Source organism: Carya illinoinensis, chromosome 3 (assembly GCF_018687715.1).
Source record: "Carya illinoinensis cultivar Pawnee chromosome 3, C.illinoinensisPawnee_v1, whole genome shotgun sequence".
Lineage (NCBI taxonomy): Eukaryota > Viridiplantae > Streptophyta > Magnoliopsida > Fagales > Juglandaceae > Carya > Carya illinoinensis.
In genome coordinates, this window is record NC_056754.1 from 51,132,388 (window position 1) to 51,156,534 (window position 24,147).

Genomic DNA, 24,147 nt, shown 5'->3' on the forward strand with positions numbered 1-24,147 from the left:
AATAATAATATGATTCCTTGCTCATTAAATGTGTTTATTTATTTATTAATAATTAAAAAAATAACTACTAGTGAATTTATATATATTTTTTATAATTAATAATGTTTAAAAAATAATAAAAAAATCATTTATATTATCCTTAATAAATACAGCTGTTAAAGCTATCGATTGCTTAGGTGGAAGAAAGAGACAAGTGACGTGGCAGGTATGCGTGTTGCGCACTCCCCGTATTGTTAGTGGTTTTTTTTTTGTTTTAATTTTTTTTAAACAGTTAGTGTGGTAGTTGCTTGCGAATAAAGCTTGGTGTTTTGTTTTGCGGCACTTGAAAGTCAGTGTGCGCAATGCTATTGGGTTACATTTTAGAAAAATAAATTCCACTCATAATCTATTTTTTTTTTTATTTTTTAAAAATAATATAATATTAAATAATAAGTTTACAAATAAAATATAATAAATAATTTTTAATTATCTAATATTATATCATATAATGAAGAAATGATGCTGAAAAAGTAAATAATGAGTAACATTATTCTATATTTAAATAAAAAAATAAAAAAAAAACAATTAATATTGATGTCAAATATACATATTTTACGCAAGTATAAACAAAAAATGAATTCTACCAAAAAAGTTAAATCTACTTTTTATTTATTTATAAGATTTTTACATTTAAAACTTGTAGACATTGTTATTCTACATTTTAACCCAACTCCTTGTATAAAAGTCTCCGTTAAAGGCTTCACCTTCATTTGTCTAGTAAGTTTAAAAAGACACCCTCACACGTACTTCCATGTCCGTGTCAACACGCTCCTATACATTTATAAAATAAAACAAACAAAACAAAACAAGTGATTATTGTATCCTTATTTTTTTCTTATTCTTTCTCAATATTTGTTATAGTAATCTCAAACTTTAATTTAAATTTGTCATCTCTGTCACATTATTTGATTTGGTACAGTTTAAATGGTTTTTTATTCAACTATTTAAACAAAAAAAATGCAAGAACATAATTTTCCTTTAATTTTCATTTCAAGGGTTTTTTTTTTTTTTAATTCTCTTCATATTTGTATTCAAGTTGATGCTGATTTCTTTTTTTAATAAAAGAATCAAACGGCTCCTAAAACTTTAAAATATTGAGATATGATAGACAATTAAATAAACTTTCTAGTAGATATCACCTAAATAAGATTCTTATGCTTGAGCAACATTTGACATCAATCTTAGACCTTGTAACTTTATCAAATGGAAACTCAAATCAATGAGATAAGAAAATAAGATTGACCTTTAATAACCTTTTTTTTTTTTTTAATTTTTTGAAATAATGATTATTTTAAGAATCCTATTATAGCCGCAGACAAAACCCACCGAATAGGCTAATTTTTTTTTTTTTTGGCTTTTTTTTCATACTTTTTTTTTTATATTTTTAAATAATTTTTTTTTTTTTGTGAGAAAACGGTTTGGAGGGTGAAATAATTTATAGTTATTACTTAAGTTTTAATGGACGATAAAGATACACATTAGATTTGGATTTTTTTGTTAAAATATTAAAATTTAAAGTAAGAGAAATAGAAACAATCCCATAATTTATTGACACTTGGCATAATTTCTCTAGTAATATTAAACATTCAATAATTATTATCTCGATCCATTTTTTTAATCTTTATTTTTCAAAAAATCTTGTACCTAGAAATTTGGAGTGTCACATACTCAAAAATATTCTCCTATCAGAAAATACAATGTATCTAAATTCTAAAATGCTTGTGTTTGTTAAAAAAAAAGAAAAAGAGAAAAGAAGCTTGCATAATATTTAGTAATAAATAAGTCGTGATTGATTCGCACGTGCAACGGGATGTCCAGTAAAGGGCGTGAATGGAAAAAAGAGAGAAAAAAAAGGTTTCTTTATCGCTGAAAAAATAACCGTTGGGAACGTACACGTGTCAGCCTATCCATCGACCTGTCTCCCTCAACCCTCCTTTGGATTCTCTACGTTGCCATCCCATGTAGTATTATTATTCCTTAATTGTTTACTCGGTTTGTTGTGTCTTTTAAGCAAAGAACCCCCATCTCATCCCCTTCTGTCTCTCTGTCTCTCTCTCTCTCGTGATTCAATCTCCATCATCTGGTCTTTCTAACTCCCTCACACACCACGAATTCAGCCCCCACGAAAAGCCCTTTAGTTATCTAATGGGTGTTTACTGAAACTACGGCAATGGTGAAACTTTCTTTCGAACTTTCAGGCATTGTCTTGGTTCTCTTTATACTGTTGCTCTGCTTTTTCAACAGTGACATTACAGTCGCAGCTACTGAATTCGACTTCGGCACCTTGACTCTCAGCAGCCTGAAGCTCCTCGGCGACGCCCACTTGAACAATGGGAGCGTAAGGCTCACCCGCGACCTACCCGTCCCCAACTCTGGCGCCGGTAGGGTGCTCTACTCCGAACCGATAAAGTTCCGCCTGCCCGGGACACGCTTTCCGGCGAGCTTCTCCACTTTCTTCTCTTTCTCAGTCAACAACTTAAACCCCTCGTCGATCGGCGGAGGGCTCGCCTTCGTAATCTCGCCAGAAGACGAGACTGTCGGCGACGCCGGTGGGTTCCTCGGCCTCCTCGCTGAGCAGGGCTCGCCCTCAGGATTCGTGGCGGTCGAGTTCGATACCCTTTTGGACGTGGAGTTCAAGGACATTAATGGAAACCATGTAGGCTTGGATCTGAACAGCATGGTTTCGGCGCAGGTTGGTGATTTGGAAGCTATAGGGATCGATCTTAAGAGCGGCAATTTGGTTAGCGCGTGGATCGAGTACGATGGGCCAAGCCGGGTGTTCAACATATCGGTTTCGTACTCGAATCTGAAACCGAAGGAGCCCCTCTTGTCTTTCAGGCTGGACTTAGATCAGTACGTGAACGATTTTATGTACGTTGGATTTTCCGGGTCGACTCAGGGGAGCACAGAGATTCACAGTGTCGAGTGGTGGAGTTTTAGTTCGTCGTTTGATCCGAGTTCGGGTTCTGGGTCAGGGTCTGCATTGTCGTCGCCTCCTCCAACGACTAATATGATGAATCAGACGGCTGACACAGTGAAGTCCCCACCGCCTTCACAGGCTCCCTCTGGGTCTGATTCAATTTCGAGTACCTCTCAGAGAAACAGCAAGTCTTCATCTTGTCACAACCAGCTCTGTAAGCAAGGGCCAGGAGCTGTGGCTGGTGTGGTTACTGCCGGGGCTTTCGTTTTGGCCCTGTTTGCCGGTGCTCTGATCTGGGTATACTCAAAGAAGATCAGACACGTGAAGAAATCCGATTCGCTTGCTTCAGAAATAATCAAAATGCCGAAGGAATTCAGTTATAGGCAGCTCAAATCGGCAACCAAGTGCTTCAATGCAAATAGAATTATCGGCCATGGCGCATTTGGAACCGTTTATAAGGGTATATTACCGGAGACTGGCGACATTTTTGCGGTGAAGAAATGTAGTCACAATAGCCAGGGAAAGACTGAATTTCTATCTGAATTGTCCATAATTGGAACTCTTCGACATCGAAATCTTGTTCGGCTTCAAGGTTGGTGCCACGAGAAGGGGGAAATCTTGTTAGTTTATGACTTAATGCCCAATGGGAGCCTTGATAAAGCTTTGTTTGAAGCGAGAATACCTTTGCCATGGCCGCAGAGGAGGAAAATTTTATTAGGGGTTGCCTCTGCCCTAGCATACTTGCACCAAGAATGTGAAAACCAGGTGATTCATAGAGACGTAAAGAGTAGTAACATAATGTTGGACGAGGGGTTCAATGCCCGTTTAGGAGATTTCGGTTTGGCGAGGCAAATTGAGCATGATAAATCTCCGGATGCTACAGTAGCAGCTGGGACAATGGGGTATCTGGCGCCTGAGTATCTTCTAACCGGGAGAGCTACAGAGAAAACTGATGTGTTTAGCTATGGTGCTGTGGTTCTTGAAGTGGCTAGTGGAAGGAGACCCATCGAGACTGGGGCCGGGAGAGTTGGAGCTAGCAGCAACTTAGTGGAATGGGTTTGGAGTTTACACAAAGAAGGGAGGTTGTTAACGGTGGCGGATGCGAGGCTTGGAGGTGAATTTGATGAGGGCGAGATGAGGAGGGTGCTGCTGGTTGGACTGGCTTGCTCTCATCCTGACCCATTGGCTAGACCCACAATGAGAGGCGTGGTCCAGATGCTAGTGGGTGAGGCTGAAGTCCCCATTGTTCCTCGAGCAAAGCCTTCCATGAGTTTTAGCACTTCCTACCTCTTGATGAGTTTGCAGGATAGCGTGTCTGACTGCAATGCGTTGATCACCATGTCCACCTCCTCATCAGAGGATGGCTTCATTGGTGGCAATATCGTTTAATCCAGCCGACGGTTTTTTCTTTGTTTTGTTTTTTAATTATATGTATACATGTATTTGCCTAAATTAATAAATGCTAGCGCAAGTTTAGGACTTGAGAGTTGCAATTTTGCTTTTAGTTATATTAAGTAATCCATTGTACAATTAGGATGGGATAGAGTGGTAGGAAGGAGCAAAAGAATGAATGGAAACTGGGATGTTAATTTTTTTTAAAAAAAATTTCCGTTTCTTTTGGTACAGAACTGAAACAGATTGGCGGATATCTTTTCTATGCAGTATTTATGCTGTGTTTTTGTTTGGAGCAGTGTGGAGTTGTTTCTTGCAGTTGGGCTTTCTTTTGCCTAGCGTAGGTGTATTTTCATTGTTGGATACTCTGTTAGTTGTGAGGAGCAAAGGCAATCTAGGTGTGGATGATGCCAGTTTGGTTTTCGAGTCGTTAGTAAACTCATTATAACTATGAAAATGAAGGTAACATCCCATTCTCGACTAATAATAGTTGTCTGGGAGTTGCCATTTTCTGTGGATTTTGACTTGTTTACGTTTAATTGGAGCCAGTTTTTAATTTTCAAGTGTGGTGCAGATCTATCTAACAGTTCAATGCTCCATTTCTAGATGCCAGCTATAGTTATCTGTTGTAGGCAGTTGTTCATGCCCTTAACAATCCTATTGGTTCTTTATCAGCAACTTTGAAGTAGCCAGGTATAATCACTTGTTCCGATCTTTTGTTATATTTCTATTTCTGTTTTCTTTTTATATCCTTACAATATGAGCCGATTTTATTTTGTGCAATTGACAATTGGTATCCCACTCGACTAGAGGTTGTTCAACCAGTGGCAGAATAAAGCCCTGTGGGCATTTCATGGTCCTCAGCTAATTCAGGCTTTAATGCTAAAGTTAAACTCTATACATTTTTTTTTTATCAGTACTGCTAAAGTTAAACTCTATACATATTAATTGACTTAATTCAGTTATTTCAAAGAAAAAAAAAATGACTAATTCAATGACTGGGTTTTGATATAATTTTTACTCTGAAGTGTTCAATGTCTGTAATTTGTTATATTGCATGTGAAGTGGTTGCGTTTGCCTGATTTTTCTATAAAACTTGAATGAAGCGGTATATTGCACAAGACAATGGTGTATATTTTATCTTAGATATTTGATACCAGTGTTAAAACTAACTCTGTTAGGGAATCAAGTTTGTCAATTAAAATATCATTGCCAAACTTGGCATCTTGTATTAACCTAGAATGGGTAGATGAATTTATTCATTCTGCTCTCTGACTTAACCCTTTTCATGCTGATAGAATACTCTGGTGATGAAGTTAGCAGCTCAATTAATTGATAAGATGAGGGCTCATCATATACATGTTCTCCTCCAATATAGAGAAGATTTTTCAGCTTTGCAAGAGAGAAGAGAAGAGAGAGAGAAGAGAGAGGGAGGGGGGGGGGGGGGGGGGGGGGGGTGCATATATGTATGTATGTCTAAGGTTTCAACTGGTTCTCTCGGAGGTACTAACATGGGTATGTTGTTCTCTATTCATGTGTTAAGATTTAGTATTGGTACACAAAAGTACATCTTAATAATGAAGACCTTAACATACCAGCATGATATGGCTAGTTAAATCCATTACCGCCATCCTATATGTCCCCCCCACTTCATGTTCATAGATTTAGGGTCATTGCATTCATTTTAGGCAAAGGAAAGGTAAAATCATGATAAGAAGTATTTCTATAAAACATCTTTCTAGCTTTTGCTAAATCCTATCTTAATAATTAAAGTAATGCTAGATACAGGTCTAGGGTTTGAAAGTCCCGTGTACCTTTGAAAAAATTGGAGTCCACCATTAAAAAATGATTTTTTCATATAGGTCCTAGATTTACCCTCTTTTGAGATTGACAATGATCATTCTTTTCTAAGTGAACTAGAAAGTTCTTTTTCTAATTATGAGAATTTTAGTTATCTGAATAATGTATCTAATAATGACGATCCTCACACTGATCCTTACATATATGATACTAAATATAGTTGGAATAACCACATTAATAGTTGTATTGACAGTTATTTCGTTCTCAAATTTGTATTGATAGTTACATTTTAAGTGGTATTGTCAATTATAGTGAAAGTTAAATTTATAGTTACATTTTTTATGAAAGCAGAACTAGTAGTGAAATCCAGAGTTCAAGTATAAAACCGAGCTCGGATGATAGTGATTTAACTATAACAGAAACAGAAAGTTCTAATGATCTAGATGTGACTCCAAAATACAAGCATTTGTGGGTTAAATGCAAAAATTTTATGGATTAAAGTATAAGAAATTTTTTAAATAAAAAATGAATATTTGTGAATACTGTGGACATCATTTGAAAATGAATAGTTTAGATAAAATCAAACTTTCAATTAATCGTGGTACTTGAGCTCTGATGGATGAAGACATGGTCTCTCTAGATCCCATTGAATTAAATTTAGAAGAGGAACCCTACAAAGATTGTATTGATTCTTATCAAAGAAAGACATGATTAACTAAAGTTGTTCAAACGGGCACATGTCAACTAAACAGTATTCCCATAGCAATTGGGATTATGGATTCTCAGCTTATGGGTGGTAGTATGGGATTGGTAGTTGGTGAGAAAATCACCTGTTTGATCGAATATGCTACCAATTTTCAAAGGGAGTGCGCGGGCTTGCACACTCTAGAACTGCAAGTTTCATTTCTCTAATAATAATCACCAAATTAACTTTGCTATTATATATCTCCATTGGTGCTTATTAGAATTTGAGGGTAACTTTTGTTTGTTCCAGGATATTTTTGCAGGCCAAATCAACTGGCATTTTCTTCTTTACCATAACTGTCTGTCTCTGGTTTCAAAAGTTAAAATCATGGGAATTTGCTGCGAGGCAAACTAGACTGGTGACTGCATTTAAATCTGTAGTATAAATGATTTTAGCAAAGTCAAGAACTTGAGACAAAACATGTATGATTTGCAGCTAAATACGAAACTTGCTAACCGAGTAATGATTTAGCATCATAAGCCAGTAGATGGCAATTTTTATGTCGTAAACCCACTATCTGCTCAATCGCTGATGCGAATGTGGTTTACCATTGATTTATTTAGCTGTAGTCTACTTGCGTGTGGTGTTTCAATTAACAACAAAGGTATCCAAAACGGAGTTCATCTCATAGGGAATGCACAAAGATTTTATCCCCTGGAAAATCTCCTTGCAATCATCAGTTTATTGTAGAACTGTCGGTCGCAAGTGCTTGGAGTCTAACAAGAATGTCTAGTAATTTGCATCATTGAGAGTGGAGTCTAACAAGAATGGGTTATGTTGCCATATGCTCTCTTATCCTACCCATTGGCTGTATGCTCTTGACCCCAGAAAAATTCAACCTCTTTAATTAGTCATTAGTGGCTCCTCAAAACAAGTCACGTTCACCTCAGGGAAAGCTTTAGCTTCAGCATGTTATTAAAGTCCAGAAGGCACATTATGGTTGTCTGAAAACTTCATAGATCAGTGTTCTGCTATGAACAGTTTTCCTGTGGATTCCTGTCAAATGGGTGCCTTGCTGAACATGATAGCGTACTTGAGTTTATCGATGATGTTGATTCATGTTACAAGGATCTGGTGTTTGATCTTCATCTTTCACTTGGTGATGTTGTCATATTTTTTTTCCTGGAAGATGTGTTCACTTCAGTAGTAGTTTCATATGAAAGTCGGTTCAAATATAGTGTTGACTACAACTCTCACCACTAATAATACTTAATTGTGGCTATAAAAACAAATGTAGTGGTGTCTATTAAATAAAAAATTCCATGCGCAATCACTTTTGCGCATTTTACTAATGTGATTGGTTGTATATTAAAAAATATTAATGCAGTCAATTACATCAATAGAGTGTGTATCAAGTACGTAAAAGTGACTATATGTAATATTACTCTTAATTGAGAGTATAGTGGACAACAAGTGGAAATGAACTAATTCAACTCAATTTTATAGCATACCATGAGCCATTTATGTTAATGCTGTAGAATCCATTTTGTATGTCTATCTTTCTTCTATTTGAGACCGGGATGTTTTTCTTAAAGCACATGTTATGTAGAATAAAATATAAGGTGTTGATCATTATCATTAACATTCTTTGGCTTCGATAATCTTACATTTTTTGGGTGAGCATTATTCAGAATTTAAGAAAGTAATTAATTTATCAAAAAAAAAAAAAAAAAAAGAAAAAGAAAACAAGAATCTACAAAATTAGGTAGCCCAAGCAATCTGTCGAATATTTAACCCAACAAGCAAATCAAGTTTGTCTTCTTTTGTAGAAAATGATTTACCTAAATCAGGTTGTACCATTTCCAACAATTGAATTCAGTCTTCATTTACCATTTTCTGTAAAATATTTTTGGATCTCACTTTGATTGAAGAGATCTCTTCCATTGATACAAAATGATGCATTTTCTCCAAATTGCTATAAAAGGTTTATTCCTCTTCATTCATGCTGTTAAATACCCAACCTCTTGATTTTCTGTATTTGCCAAAAAATGAAAAAGTTTCTCCTACTTTTACCCCTAATCCTGTCTTGCTTTCTAATATACATTTATTTATTTTTATTTTTTGAGGATAAGAAAATTGTTTCACTTTAATAACACTTTCAGATGTCACCAGATAAGTAGAAACACGTAAAGCATTACCCAACTTAACGATGTTATTAAAAAATCTCTAATTTCATTTTATTAAAAATTAATTTTTATATATTTCAATAATAAGATAATAGATATGGATTGGATAATAAGACGGGATAATTTTATATAAAAATTGAATAAAATATTATTATTATTTTATAATATAAAAAAATTAAATTATTTATTAAATTTTATACAAAAATTATAATTATAAAATAAGATAAAAGCAAACTCATACGAATTTTCATTGGTAATAACTGTTGATACTACTCCCTCTAAGAAGTACCCTATTAACTTGGTTTCAAAATCTTGTGTCCAAGATTCGGAAAAAGACCTATCAGCAAATGAAAAAAGCCCCAAAACTTCAACATAAAGAAGAAAAGTACTCTCTCTCTCTCTCTCTCTCTCAATTTTGGCTCGTAGGTTTTCAGATTTCACTCACTCTCTCTCTCTGCAAATCGGACACATCTAAGCAAAAGAAACTCGAACAGGTGTCCTTCTCTGCCATATTCCGAAACTTAGGGTTTCCGAACCTTCCAATTCCCCCCCCCCCCCCCCCCCCCCCCCCCCAATCCCTAACCGCACTCCGTTTCCCTACTCGAAATTTGAATACTTTTTCGGGTTTCTTTTATAGCTTTCTCGTACATTACGGTTCGGATTTAAGCCATTTTGGATAAGGTACTTGTAGTATCTGGTAATCTCAGCCTCCAATTGGTCGATCTGCTGTAATGGACTTGCGAGATTCCTCGTCCTCGGTGGTTGCCGCTGCTCCCAATCGCGACGGGTCCTCTGGCACCGACGACGACGCCGTTTTGTCTGTTGCGGCTGCGCTCGCCAAGGACGCCGCCTTGCACTTCCAGACGGGAAAGTTCTCCGAGTGCGTCGAGGTCCTGAACCAGCTCTTGCTCAAGAAGGAAAACGATCCTAAAGTAAGCCTTTCTACACTTGCATATACATGTTTCGGTTTCTGATTACATTTGTTTTATTCTTTTAGTTGCGATTGCTGTGTGTATATTGATCGGATAAGTCGCTGTTTTGCTTGTTGCTTTTCTCGGTGGCAATGGTCGAAACTTGGTTGATGTTAGCGTGAGAAATGAATGGGCCCAATGGGTGTGATTTAACTTTAGCCGTGAAGTTCGAGTCTCATATGGTATTTGAAAATATAAATTTTACGCAGCTTGAACGAGTGAAAACGCAAAAGAAATGTGTGGTTTATAAGTTAGTAAGTTCGATAAAAGAGGAGAATTCTAGGTGGGGACGAGTTTTTTTATTTTCATTTTCAAGTTCGTGTTCTTCTTGAAGACAGCCTTTTGTATATTTTGGAATGATTTGGAAGTAGAGCTGCGAGTTTTATAATTTTATAGTCGGTGTTGGCTGTAATTCGTTTTGAACAGAGAGGTTGTGCCATATTTCGAACAAATTACTTCCATTGAGAATAAATAATATTACATTCAAGAACAGATCTCAGGATCCATGGAGAAAGAATGACTTTTACTTCTTTGTGGTTCCATGTATAAATGAGAAGGTACAATACAGTGATGAAACTGTATCAGAAATTTACCACTTGAGTCAACACAATTTTTAGATTCGCTGTCTAGAGCAACTATGATAGAGCAAAAGAATATGTAGATGTCCAGGGTTTAATACAGTAGAAAGGTACAAACTTTGTGATTATTTCACCATGCTGTTTTATTACTAACCTATATCAGATGTTAATTGGGGTCCTTTTGTAGAGGGAATAGCTGGTTTCTTCATTAAAAAAATACCTTCAACATGCTTGTTGTTTTCTATCATAAAAACCATCGATAAAGTAAGTTCGCTGTATTGTGGAGAAATGTCTGTTTAGTGAATCTTGATAGATTTTTTTTTTTTTTTTTTACATAATTTTATTAATAGCACAAAGGGACCCAGTCTAGTACACATGAAGTATATGAAGGTTATGCCCAACTAGTAAAGGAAAAAAATTGTTTCGACAGTTCCTTTTGGCTAACTTCACCACATTAAGCACAAAGAGGCCATCCTCCAAACTTTTTTTATTTTTTTTTAAAGTACCAGCCTCCAAACTGAATTTTTGTGATCTCCACAAGGGTTCCGCAAGCATGCAAACAACTCCACCATTTGCTGAGGCATGATTGGCTCAATCCCTGAAGTGCAGAATATCACTGCCCATAATTCTCTGGTCAGCTCACAATTGAGAGGAATTAAATATGAAAAGGTCTTCTTTGAGATAATTTATGCCAATCTTGTATTGTACCACCATGAATTGAAGGGTATTGTGTCAACACTCCTTGTTAAATCATATATGTTTTGAAAAGTGTTTTTGTTTTAGTATGCTGCGGAAGACTAGCTGTACTGTATCTATTGGAATTCCATATGCAATACCAAAGTCTTAAGATGATTCTGGATTTATATTAGAAAAATTTTAATGTCAACTACTTGATTGAATGTTCTGTTGATATCAAATTTAAGCTACTTGTGATGTCACTGTTCAACTGTAAGCATTGCTGTCTATTTGTGGATCAGACTCGCAACCTTATTTGTAGACACATTCATAATTACTAGGATGCACTCAGCAAGATGGAAGTGCTATCATCTTTCTCAGCTGTAGCATTTATGGTTTCTAATTGTATGTGTATATTTTTTAGGTTCTTCACAATGTTGCAATTTCTGAATTCTTTCGGGATGGCTGCTCAGATCCTAAGAAGTTGCTTGAATCGCTTAATAATGTCAAGGTATACTATCCTTTTTACCTTTTCTCCCTATGATGGTATATAGTCATATTAGTATATGCTTGAACCAAGTAAACCCTTTACAGCTAAAGAATATATATATATATATATGTATATTTCTACTTATCAATATATATATATGTATGTATATTTCTCACTCTAGAATTTGTATATGTTATGCATGATTTTCCTTTTGGACTTGTTGGCAATATAGAGAGAGGATCAGAGAAATGGAGGAAATTGAGATTTAGCATATCCATATTTCATTGGCAGGGGCCATGCCTATGTATACTTCTTGTGTACATAAGGAAAAGACCTTACGTATACTTCCTGTGTACACGGGCCATGCCTATTTTATTTTGATCAATAATATTTATCTCTTACTTATAAAAAAAAAATAAATAAAAGATAACCTAGTTGGGGATAGCCTAGTTGGATAAGTATTACCTACCGTTACCCCCATTAGAGTAATTAATGGTATAACTTGTAAACTTCTGGTTAGGCTGTTTAATATGACTGGCACATCATTATGCCTATGGTTCGAATCCTCTTTGGTGCAAACAATTTTTAAGGGCCATCGGACTAGGGGAATTTCCCTTTGAATTACCTAAGGTGCCCTTGCAGAAAACTCCTTGCTGAGGGCCTGTGCACCCACAGGATTTGTCGGGATTTTTTTCTCGGACACTTGGTGCCAATTAAAAAAATTGTAACAGTCGAATATGTGAGATTTATCATTCTCCAACTGCAGGGTGGTCATGTGGAGACTAATAATACTATCTTAGAAGAAAAAGTGATTTGCTTGAAGTTCAATATCTGATTACTAATCAACTGAGGAAAAAGTCCAGCATCTGAGTGTGTCATTGAATATGTAACCCTAGGAAGAATAATGATTTTTATAGTATAGTTTGTAGTTTCAGTATTTTTTTTTTCTAGTTCATCACCATTTTCTTTAAATTTATATATATATATATATATATGTATGTATGTATGTGTGTGTGTGTTAAAGATTTTTAGGTTAGATTATAAAATGAAGCCATTTATATGCAGATAAATGTGATTTTTTTTCAATTGCTAACCATGTCTGTAAATTGGTTTGGAAATTGCAGTATGTAATGTATCATGGCCCACCTCTTAACTAGTATTTGCTTCTCTCTTGAAGGCCATTTGTTTAAATAGTAAATTTTTTTTTACAGGAAATGTTTAAATTATAAATAATGACATACGGTGATCTTCGAACTGAATGGCTGAAATATATTCTGCTGCTGTTTATACTTGGGAAAGTTACTGTTCTTTCTTGTTCCTTATTGTGGCCACTATTTTGTATTCCTTTTCTTGTGCAACTATTCCTTCAATTCTATATAACTGCTGCAATGAAAATAGCCACTATTGAGATAAATTTTGTTTCCTTCATTAAGATAATATTTGTGATCCTCTCATCTAGTAGTCCAGACTCATTTTGATTACTAGTTGATGATTTTATCTTTGCTTCTTGTTTATATGTCATTCATTGTTTCTTTTTGTTGGTATTGGTTCAGAAGAGAATTGAGGAGCTTGCCTGTGCATCTGGAGAACAGGTGGAGGCTGTTAGCAATCTTTTGAATAAAGTCACTTTGGGGTCTAAAGGAAGTACGATGGCAAATCAACTTTCCACTGCAAATAGTTCCAATATTGTTTACACAGATGAATTTGACACTTCTGTGGCAATCCTAAACATTGTATGTTTTATGTACGTCTTTAAGTAAATGTGTTGGAGGTTGCTGAAGGGTAGTTTCTTTCTTTTATATATTGTTTGAATTGACATGCTTGTTTTTAAACCTGCTTTTATCAGGCGGTTATCTGGTTCCATCTCCACGAATATACAAAGGCATTATCGGTTCTAGAACCTTTGTATCAAAATATTGAACCAATAGATGAGGTATGATATCATATAGATGAGGTATGATGGTTGTGCCCTATGGTTTTCATAGGTGGTTATAATCCTGTGTTAAATGCTTTTCTATAAACTTATGTGCAGACAACAGCTCTTCATATCTGCCTCTTGTTGCTAGATGCTGGCCTTGCTTGCAATGATGCTTCAAAGTCTGCTGTAAGTTCCTTTTCCTTTTTTTTTTTTTTTGGATCGGTAAATAATAACTTTCTCGCTGGTAGAAAGTAGGCACAGATCAACACATGACTTATACAAGAGTAACACCTATGCAGAATTGAAATCATGAATAGTCATGTCATTAAAGTTTATTACAGTTGACCAATGGAATAAGTTATTAAACAAAAATATTCTAGGCTCGTCTATTGTGAGTTCTATTTTACTAGTTTGAGTAATCAGTTCAGTAAAAACTTTTGCTCCATGTTCTTGAACTTTTACCACCGTTTGTTTTAAAGTAAATATAGTATTATTAGACACAGCAACTGCTGAACTTGAGCCTTGTGGTTGTATATCCTGTGTCAACCTGTGTGATTTGCTCCTCCTGTTATGGCGATATTGGGAGGAAATGACGTCCTTTTTTAGTTTGGGGCAGTCGCTTTTTTTTTTTTTTGGGGGGGGGGGGGGGGGGTGGTTGTTAAGTGGAAGACCTGTTGCTAATGTTGAACATCCGAAACAAATTACTTACCTTTTGGTGGGAGTTTGTGTTCTTCTCCTTATGATCAGGGAGTATCAGGGACCCTATTGAGATGAAATTTAGACTTGGAAGTATATGAAACTTTATAGCTTTTGTTTAGAAAATTTTATTAAAAGGCCCACTTTCTTCTTACAAAGTTCTTTCTTTCTTTCTTAATTGTTTGGTAGAGTACTGAATTAATAAATGCTTTGAATTCTCACATGTAGATATGTCCATGCTTTATTATTGTCTTCATTACGACCTTTGTATATGTGGTGTAGCCGTTTAATGACTGGTTTTGTTCTGACATGGACGTATTCTTATTTTCTTGTGACCTTTAAATGGAGTAGGGAAAGATATTGATTTACTCCTTCAAGTAGCTCGCATGGCGCTATGACATCCTAGATAATTTTACTCAGTAGGCATGATACAGTATTGTCTTGTGTGCATAGCTTTCTAAATGAGTAAATGGTAAACCACAAAGGAGTGCATTAAGTTGACATTGATCCTGTGTACTTTTTTTGATAAGTAAATGATCCCGTGTACTCGGGTTATTACCTATCCTTATTATCAATAAAATTTGTATACCAATCAGGAAAAAAAAAGAAAGACATTGATTACCTGATTTGTTGAAGAATAGTTGCTCTAATTCACACAACCTTCAGTCAAAGGATGGTTTTAGTCCTGCGTTCATTACTAAGGGGTGCACCTATTTCATCTCTGGTGTTGCATTTTCTAGAATTTTCTGTTTCATGTATCATTTGTTTTTGGTATCTATGGGTTATCATATAGATTATAGAACAATTCAAATGGTCAGGGATTCAATTGTTTTGTAAGACCTATCACTTCCATATTATCATGTCAAGATACTCTGAACGGTATATTCAATATGATACAATCTAGAATTATATTGCTGCCTTTCAATTGAAGGATATCATTAAATGGGCTCCTCCCCCATGATGCCAGTTCCTAAGTCTTGTTCCTTGTCTCAAATTCCAACAATTCAGGGTATTCTGCTGCAGAGTGAAATCGCTATGCAGCCTTCTTTTGGGGTTTCCTGTTGGAATCCCTGAGACAGTTAGCTATTATTTCCATTGATATCAGCCCATAATATAACCATATTGGGTGCTTTTTCTTGCTGCCCGATTTTAATAATGTGATATATGCATAAAATTCATAGGATAGTTTATGGTGACAATATCCTCTAAGGTAGTTGTCCATACAAGAAAGCTGCTTTTAGAGGTGCCTTGGTCTTCCAGATAGGGGTGAAAGTTTTTTGGTCCAAATTGGAAAAACCGACTGGACCGGACTGAATTCACCCCTACTTGGTCTCAGTCCATGGTGTCTCCAAAATTCGGTTTTCGGTCCGGTCTTGGGATGTGGTTTTTTTGGACCGGACTGGGTCCAGTTTAGACAATGCTCTGATCAAATGCCAGTTTGCTGACAGTCTTGGTCCAAATTTCACATTCATTTGAAAAATTCACACTATCATTTTCAATTTGCATATCCACATTCTATTGTCCTTATTCAAAATGGTATGATTACTTGTGTTCAGGATGTATTAATTTATTTGGAAAGAGCTTTTGGTGTTAGTTGCGTAAGTCAAGGTGACAATGGCAACACAACACAACAGTCTGGGAACTTCGTTGCAAAAACTTCCTCTGTTCCTTCACCAGCTACAGATGCTTCCCATTCAGATTTAGCTGCTAGTGTGAACGCCTCAGAAAATACTTTATCGAGGACCTTATCAGATGAGGCACTTGAATATGAAACTATGTTCTCAACACTGGATATTGGTGGACAAAATCGAGTGAGGCCTTCTGGTATTTTGTCTTCAAATGATCTGTCAAGGCCAACTGTTGATCGGTCTTTGACCACAGTTGATCTGAAGCTTAAGTTGCAGCTTTATAAAGTTCGGTTTCTGCTTCTCACTAGGAACCTCAAGCAAGCAAAACGTGAAGTTAAGCATGTTATGAACATTGCACGTGGGAAAGATTCATCGACGGCTCTCCTCCTGAAGTCTCAGATTGAATATGCACGCGGCAACCACCGTAAAGCCATTAAGCTGTTAGTGGCTTCAAGTAATCTGTCGGCTTCAAGTAATCGGACAGACGTGGCAATTTCAAGCATTTTCAACAACAATCTTGGGTGCATTTATTATCAGCTTGGGAAATACCACACATCATCAATATTTTTTTCGAAGGCACTGACTAACGCTTCATCACTTCGGAAGGAAAGGCCACTACAGCTGTCAACTTTCTCCCAGGATAACTCTTTTCTTATAATATATAACTGTGGTATACAGTACTTGGCCTGTGGGAAACCGATTCTTGCTGCTCGTTGCTTCCAGAAGGCCAGTTTGGTGTTCTACAACCGACCTCTCTTATGGCTCCGACTTGCTGAATGCTGTCTGATGGCTTTAGAGAAGGGGCTACTAAAAACTAGTCATGCTCCATCAGAAAGATCAGAGGTCAAAGTCCATGTTGTTGGCCAGGCAAAATGGAGGCAACTTGTTGTCGAAGATGGGATATCAAGAAACAGACATGCGGACTCTGTTGAAAGGGATACTTTTACTTTGAGAAGTGATGGGCAACCAAAGCTTTCAATGTCGCTTGCCCGGCAGTGTCTGCACAATGCTCTGCACTTGCTGAACTCTTTGGAGTGGAACTATTCAAAATCTGATTTGCCCTCTAGTTCCTCCTTGGAGGACATTGAATCAAGTGAAGCGGCTTTGTCCAAGAACTCAAACCACAAGAACTTAAACAACATTGATTCAAAAGCATTTACTGTAACAATAGGTGTAGGTCAAGCTAATGCAAATGGTGACGCCAAAGAACCAAAGGGAGGAACAAGTCAGGAGCTCATACAGAATTCTCTCTCCTATTATGAAGATATTCAGAGAAGACAAAATCATTTGATCAAGCAAGCTATTCTTGCTAACATAGCCTATGTAGAGTTGGAACTGCAAAACCCCACGAAGGCCCTGTTGACCGCTAGGTCTCTCTTGGAACTTACAGAATGTTCTAGAATTTACATCTTTCTTGGTCATTTGTATGCAGCGGAGGCCCTCTGCCTGTTAAATAGACCAAAGGAAGCTGCTGAGCATTTGTCGAATTATATGTTTGGGGGAAGTAATTTTGATTCGCCATTCAGTGAAGAGGACTGGAAGCAATGGCAAGTGGAGAGGACCATCGATGGCGAAGAGCTGAATGGAGGATCAGTGACTACCATGAATTCTTTAGCTGAGGACCCACAAGGTATCGTCTTCCTAAAGCCAGAAGAGGCGCGTGCAGCACTTTATGCAAATTTTGCTGTGGTGTCTGCCACTCAAGGCGAACTTGAGCAGGCCCATCAATTTGCGACGCAAGCACTATCCATATTACCCAACAGTCGGGAAGCGACTCTGACTTTGATTTATGTGGATCTCAAGCTCGGTAAGTCAACAGAAGCTCTTGCCAAGTTAAAGCAGAGTAGTCGCGTCAGGTTCCTCCCCAGTGGCGTAACACTGAATAAATCTTCTTGATTGCTGAGCCGAATGTCCAGCCCCCCCTTCTCAGCATTAGATAGCAGGTAGATCAGCAATCCTTTCGAGGATATGTAACATATATATAGTTCAATTCAGGGAATAAAGTTTCCTCTTTTTTTTTTTTTTTTTTTTTGGCCCCTTATAATTTTTCACATCTAGAGTCCATTACTTGGGGTGGTGGCTGTGGCTGTGTTTTGGTTAGTGCGGATGCCCACCTTTCAGATTTGAGATGTAGTTTGATTGGGGTTATCGTGTTGTAGTGGCTAATTCAGTTGGTGTTCAAGAATAGAGAGAGATCATGTGCTCCTCGAGAAAGGAATCGACATTTTTCAATTTGAATTTGAATTCCCAAGTCATATTTTCGATCATTTCAAGGGCTCTGAACTTCTTATCTTTCTGTTATATGCATAAATGCAAATTGTTGATATCCAGATGACTATGTACCGTCGTCTATGCAAGCATGAGAGAAGGGGTGGATTTTTCTCAACAATCATCCAATTCATTGGTTAGATTAAGGGGTACGAATGGCAATGGCGATTTCCAAATGTAATTGTGTGCATTCATTATTCCTTGGGATCGTTCAGATGTCAACTGAGTGCCGTACAACGTTCTGTGTGACGTAATTAAAGTAGGGTAGAATAATTATAATTAATAAAAACAATCTATGTTATTGTTATCCCAATTAATTGAGAAAAGTCATAAAATTTCTTTCATTTGAGATCATGAATATTGTGAAAAGTCCATATGGCTATGAGGGCAGCTTTTGCTTCATCAAAGTAAGCTTAAACTAGATGGATTTTTATGGGTTCGAATGAAAATTCTGTTCTAAAAAGTTTTTTGAAAAGAAAATGATTTTTTGCTTAGAATTTTTTTTTTTCTTCATCAAAGTGGCCTATTACAAAATAACAATTTATTTTTTATTTTTTATTTTTAAAAACATTTATGTTGCAGTGCGTTTTGCGTTGCTGGCATGCATAATATTGGTGTCAGTGACAAAGTTAGTACCTTTGACCTCCTGATGGCATAGGGATGCATGGTTGCTGGGGTTGATCTGAGAATATTCAATCCCTTATCTATCAAAAAAAAAAAAAGAATATTCAATCCCTCACAGCTGGGGATTGAATTCAAAGTTCGTTCAGTAGGAAAAGCATTATTGTAGTGATGTTATATATTGTACGTATCGCTAACAATTAGGAGCTGCATGATTATTTGCAGGAGTGGTAGAAGATATCTGAATTAAATTTAGATGATGCTCAGCCTCAAAATGTTTTTGAAGAAAGATAGAATTCATGAAGATTTACATGACCCAGATGATCAATACAACACCTAATAACTAACTTGTGATTACAAAACAAAACAACCGGCCAGGCCTATCTCAGACAGACACATGACCAACATGTTCCCATGAGATCACAAGAGACAAACAAGGTTCATGTGCCGATATATCTCCTCCTGGCCCCTACTTTAAAAATGTAATCTTTTGCATTTCTCGTGCATGTATTTTTCTTTTCACGAAAACCTTGTATCTCACTCTTTGTGCTTTGGCCTCTGTGGTGAGAAAAAGTAAGGCACAAGATAAAGTTATCCATACTCACTTCTAGATGTCTTGATCATTCCTGTGGATCAAAGTCATAAGATGGAGACCATTCATAAGACAATATTGTTGCCACAGAAAAGAAAGTATCAAATGCCTAGATCTATCTGTATCATGTTTACAACTCTTATCATCAATATAATCTTTACCTATGATTGAGAATAACCCCCTTCTTCCTCTCTGAACAAATTAAAACTCTCTCAAACTTTATAAAAAAAAAATCTTCCCAACCACATGGGAGGAGGAAGGAGCTTATCAAGGCCTATAGCCCGGTCCTCCCTCCCTCTTCTCTCTTTTCCATTAGATCCTTTTATTATTATTTAAAAAAAAAAAACCTATTTGTAAGCCTTATTTTTTATACACACAGTACGCTGTTGATGTAAATTAAGTTAGCTTTCCACATTTGTAAGCCTTATTTTTTATGCACCTAGAACACTATTGATGTAAAGTTAGTGTTCCACATCAGCTCTGCTAAAAATTTGTTGATATTTTGGTTTCTTTAAAATTATAATGGATCCCATTCTAAGTAGTGTGTTAACACATTGACTTATGTGCATTAAAAGTCGCTTTTTCAAGTATTTTTGTTTTTTAATTTTTCTCCCTCTTTATTTTATTTTATTTTTTTTATTTTTATGGTAGACAATCTGTTAACGTCGTGTTTTGTACGCCTTTAGGCCGGGTCCTCAATAACCCAGATATTCAGTTTTGGGCCTACAAATATAAAGAAAACACCGTGAAACGGTGGTCGTGGTGGTGACCAAAAAGTCTTTGATGCTAAAGTCAATATCGCCTTTACAAGTGTGTAAGTGACTAGAGAGAGTTCACTGAGTCTAACTCTTATCCCAATACTTGGAGGTCATTTTTATACCTGGTTTCTAAGGTTAGACGTCCATACTCTATGGTAGGGGGAGGACACAAAGGCATCCTCCTCGTAGCCCCTTCCACCATGCTTATTTAATGCGGTGTGGCTTTTTGGAAGGTATGCATTTAATGAGATGTGGCCCTCTTAGGGGTGAATCTAATGCGGCATGACCCCTTGCCTTGTCCTGCTAGAAGATGCATGCCGTCTGGTTCTTCATTCTTCTCTTGACAAAAGATCGAGAGTTTCCCGTGATCTGCACTTCCTTGTTCATTCAAGGTTATCAGGGACTCAGTTCCTTTGATGTTGGTGTTCCATCATCTTTTGCTTCGGGGTGATTTTCCTATGCTTCCCAGGTGTTAATCGCCTATTGCTAGGGGTCAGGAACTCTTTGATGAGGCCGATGGATTGCCTGGTGGGCCTGGGCCTCTTACGACATTGGGCTAAGGCTTTAGGCCCTGGGCCCCGGGGGGGGGGGGTGGGGGGTGGAATCCCTAACACGATCTATCACCTTAATGGTCCCAAAGAGCTTACAAGTCTCTTACCACCATCTTTCTCAGCTACCAATACACTAGAAACTACCACCCATGTTCCATTTCAAGCATGTGTCGGGCCCACATGCCACTCACACATCGTGTGTGATCCATAAACCACCTCACTTTCACCACTCCATCACCTACATGTACCTCACCACTATTGTCGAGTTAGTTGCCCTCTAATGTTAGACCCTAATTGCACCAAGTCACCAGGCATGTGGGCCTCAAGCATCGGTACAACCGTGCAATCACTTTGGAAACCCTTTGAAGCTTATTCCTTCTTATATGTGTGCTATGTTACTACTTTCTTGAAATCCCAAAGTTATCGTATGAGCTTTACCCAATGTTAGATGCATTGGTGCATAATAGATTGATATGAATATCATGAGTTGCCTTGTAATAAAACTAGTTGTTGTTGCTACTTTCTTCTCAGTTCCTTCTTCTATAATCTGAGCTCGGAGAAGGAAGAGATAAGAGGATCTCATGGAAAATGTTGTTAGAAAAAAATAGATGGCTATATTCTGGAAACTTTCTTTAGATTTACCTAAGATTTTTTGAATTCATTTATTCTTTCAAGATTTCTTTATTTTAGGTTTGGTGCATTTCATGTAATGGAATTGTATGATCCTAGAAAATGGGTGTCCGACCCTTATGGACTAATAGGAATGGTACAATCTATAAATCCAGCATGGGCTATGGAAGGTTTTGATCCTGTTTTGGGAGGATTAGCCTCTCAATGTGTCATCATATTGTAGTAGGTACATTGGGCATATTAGTAGGTTTATTCCATCTTAGTGTCCATCCACCCCAACATCTATACAAAGGATTATGTGTGGGAATTATTGAAACCGTTCTTTCCAATAGTATCACTGTTTTTTATTTTGGATGTATATAGGTTATAAAAAATGGTCAAAAAAAGAAAAATGAATCAGTGTGTAGATTACAACCTGCATTCTTTTGGACTCTCCTAACTTCTAACAAGGGACTTTTTTTTATTCCATTTTTATTTTTCAACAAAAATTCATTTTGGTTTGTTTACTTTACCTATAAATATAAAAAAAATAGAAAAGTAATTGACTAAATTTATAGAACAAACTTCTCGTTAATGTAGGGTTGAAAACCAAACTGGTCGATTTAGTTTCAGTCTAAAAATGAAACTGAATGAACAAGTTTTTATATTATTCAAATTGGCTAGACCAATCGACTAAGGGGAAAAAACCGGCTAGGGTAGTTTCGGGCGGTTTTGGTCTGTTAATTAGTTTTCCAGTTGGTTTTCACTTCAAAGCCCCATTAACAAATTTCATAATATCATCTACTTTTCCAAACTCCAAATACTGGATAAATCATTAGAAAAATCAAACGGTACCAGAAAATAGAAGCAACAAACATGAGTAACCAAATGGAAGCAACGTATATGAGCACAACTTCAGTATACTATACATTCATATTAAATTTCATAATCAAATCTGGACCTAGAAAAGTTAAAATTTAAAATCATACAGAGAGTGTGAGACTTTGGGCCTTTTGGGCTTTTTTATGATTGAAGGGAGAGAGCGATGGTATCGGGGCAACAATAGGGCTGGCGATTTGAGAGAGAGAGAGATAATCGAGAGATGCGAGAGAGATAGCCGAATACGGTAGATGAAGAGACATTTGAGAGTAAGATGAGAGAATCTAAGAGAAAGAGAGAGCTTAAATGACTTTGGAGAAAATGAAATGGAGGGGAAGGGAGGGCTTGGGGGTTAGGGTTGAAGCTTAATCCAAAATGGCGTTGTTTGGTGTATTAAACCAAATGATGTCATTTCTTATTATATTTTTTTTAAAACTTAGCTACAAAACGGTGGTGTTTAACTCAAGTTAAACAACAATGTTTTATATATAGAAAATCTTATATATATTACATCGGTCGGTTTGTGGTTTAAATACTGTTCAAATCAGAACTGAATAACCCGACGTCGATTTCTAATATTTTTTATCTGATTTATTAGTCAGATTATTATTGGATTGCATTATAGCATCTACGGAAGAAGTAGAAACAACTGGTGAACGAGGTGTAGAATACCTCATATATTGGTAATGAGAAGATTGCTGAGTCATTGCAAAGTGAGAAAGCAGAAAGAGATTGCAGAGTAAGAATGCAGACTAATTTTAGAAAAGTGAAGAAGATGAGATGCGAAAGAAGATGAACTGAATAATTCTTTTATAGAGAAAATTATGATGAATAATCTCTCGTGAAGCATTTCTCTACAAGAGACAAGAGCAATGTAGTATCATAGCTGCGGCGCCTGACAGCTACAAAAGAGTAATGTAGTATCATAGCTGCGGCGCCTGATAACTATAGAAGAGCAAGTAGTGTCATAGCTATGCGGCGCCTGACAGCTACAGAAGACCTATAAAAATCATGCAAATCAGAGTTGTCTGGTCTAAAACAGAGGGCCACCGCTTTTGTTAAAGGTTAATAACTTAATTTTTGATGAATTCTCTACTAACTATGGTATTTACAAGAACACTTAAAGAATACTACATATGTTTTTCTAAAGAAGAGTTTCAAAAAATTATTTACTTGAAGTTTAGGTTTGGAGAGTATGTCGATACAACTTGGCCAACCTTGTGGAAAGAAGTATAATATAATTGTTAGTTAAAGTAAGAGAGTTAAAAAAATGACATAATCTCAAAGGTAGATATATACGGAATAGACAACAGGTTGGTAAGTAACACCTATTCCTTAACTTGTTATTTCTTATTTACTTCGATTTTGAGGAAGAAATCTTTTTTTTAGGAGGGGAGATTGTAACAGCCCACTAGAAATTCAATTGTGAAATTTCTATTAGTTTTAGGAACTTCATGAAGATTCCATAAGTTTTCATGAATCCATTAATCGTATAGGTTTTGGTCTAACTACATATTTAGTATTATTATTTACTATGGTATCAGAATTATATTTTTGATTATTGGAGATAGTTAGAAGTGTCAAAATGTATTATGATTTGTGCCATTAGACTCGGAGGGTCATTTAAGGTCTTATGGTGCAATAACACTTTTTCATATTTTCAGACGAAACGTCAGTTCAAAATTGTGGATATTATTGGATAAAAATATTTTAAGTTAATTTTGTGGATATTATTGAATAAAAATATCTTAAGTTAATTTCGTGGATATTATTAGGTAAAAAATATCTTGAGATGATTTTTGTAAATATTATCGGGTAAGAGAGTCTTATACTTAACTCTCACTCTAGGTAAGAGACACTTATACTCAACTCTCACTCCAGTCTCATCTCT

The 24,147-nt window shown here is 36.4% G+C and overlaps 2 protein-coding genes across 4 annotated transcripts; both read left to right on the top strand.

Annotated features, from left to right (window-relative positions):
• The first annotated feature begins 2,040 nt into the window (after positions 1–2,040).
• LOC122305175 (L-type lectin-domain containing receptor kinase VIII.1) lies at positions 2,041–4,649 on the top strand. The gene has a single exon (XM_043117520.1). It carries the CDS (start codon positions 2,210–2,212, stop codon positions 4,346–4,348), a length of 2,139 nt encoding a protein of 712 aa, XP_042973454.1. The 5' UTR covers positions 2,041–2,209; the 3' UTR covers positions 4,349–4,649.
• A 4,690-nt stretch (positions 4,650–9,339) lies between these two features.
• LOC122305176 (CCR4-NOT transcription complex subunit 10-like) lies at positions 9,340–18,245 on the top strand. Of its 3 annotated transcripts, XM_043117522.1 has the most exons (7): positions 9,340–9,516; positions 9,660–9,954; positions 11,671–11,757; positions 13,290–13,469; positions 13,583–13,669; positions 13,769–13,840; positions 15,907–18,245. In XM_043117522.1, exons 2-7 carry the CDS (start codon positions 9,754–9,756, stop codon positions 17,872–17,874), a joined length of 2,595 nt encoding a protein of 864 aa, XP_042973456.1. In that variant the 5' UTR covers positions 9,340–9,516; positions 9,660–9,753; the 3' UTR covers positions 17,875–18,245. The 3 variants fall into 3 exon arrangements, with proteins under 3 accessions (XP_042973456.1, XP_042973455.1, XP_042973457.1); XM_043117521.1 differs by having other exon boundaries at positions 9,340–9,954; XM_043117523.1 differs by lacking the exons at positions 9,340–9,516; positions 9,660–9,954; positions 11,671–11,757 and having other exon boundaries at positions 13,377–13,480.
• Positions 18,246–24,147: the final 5,902 nt, after the last annotated feature.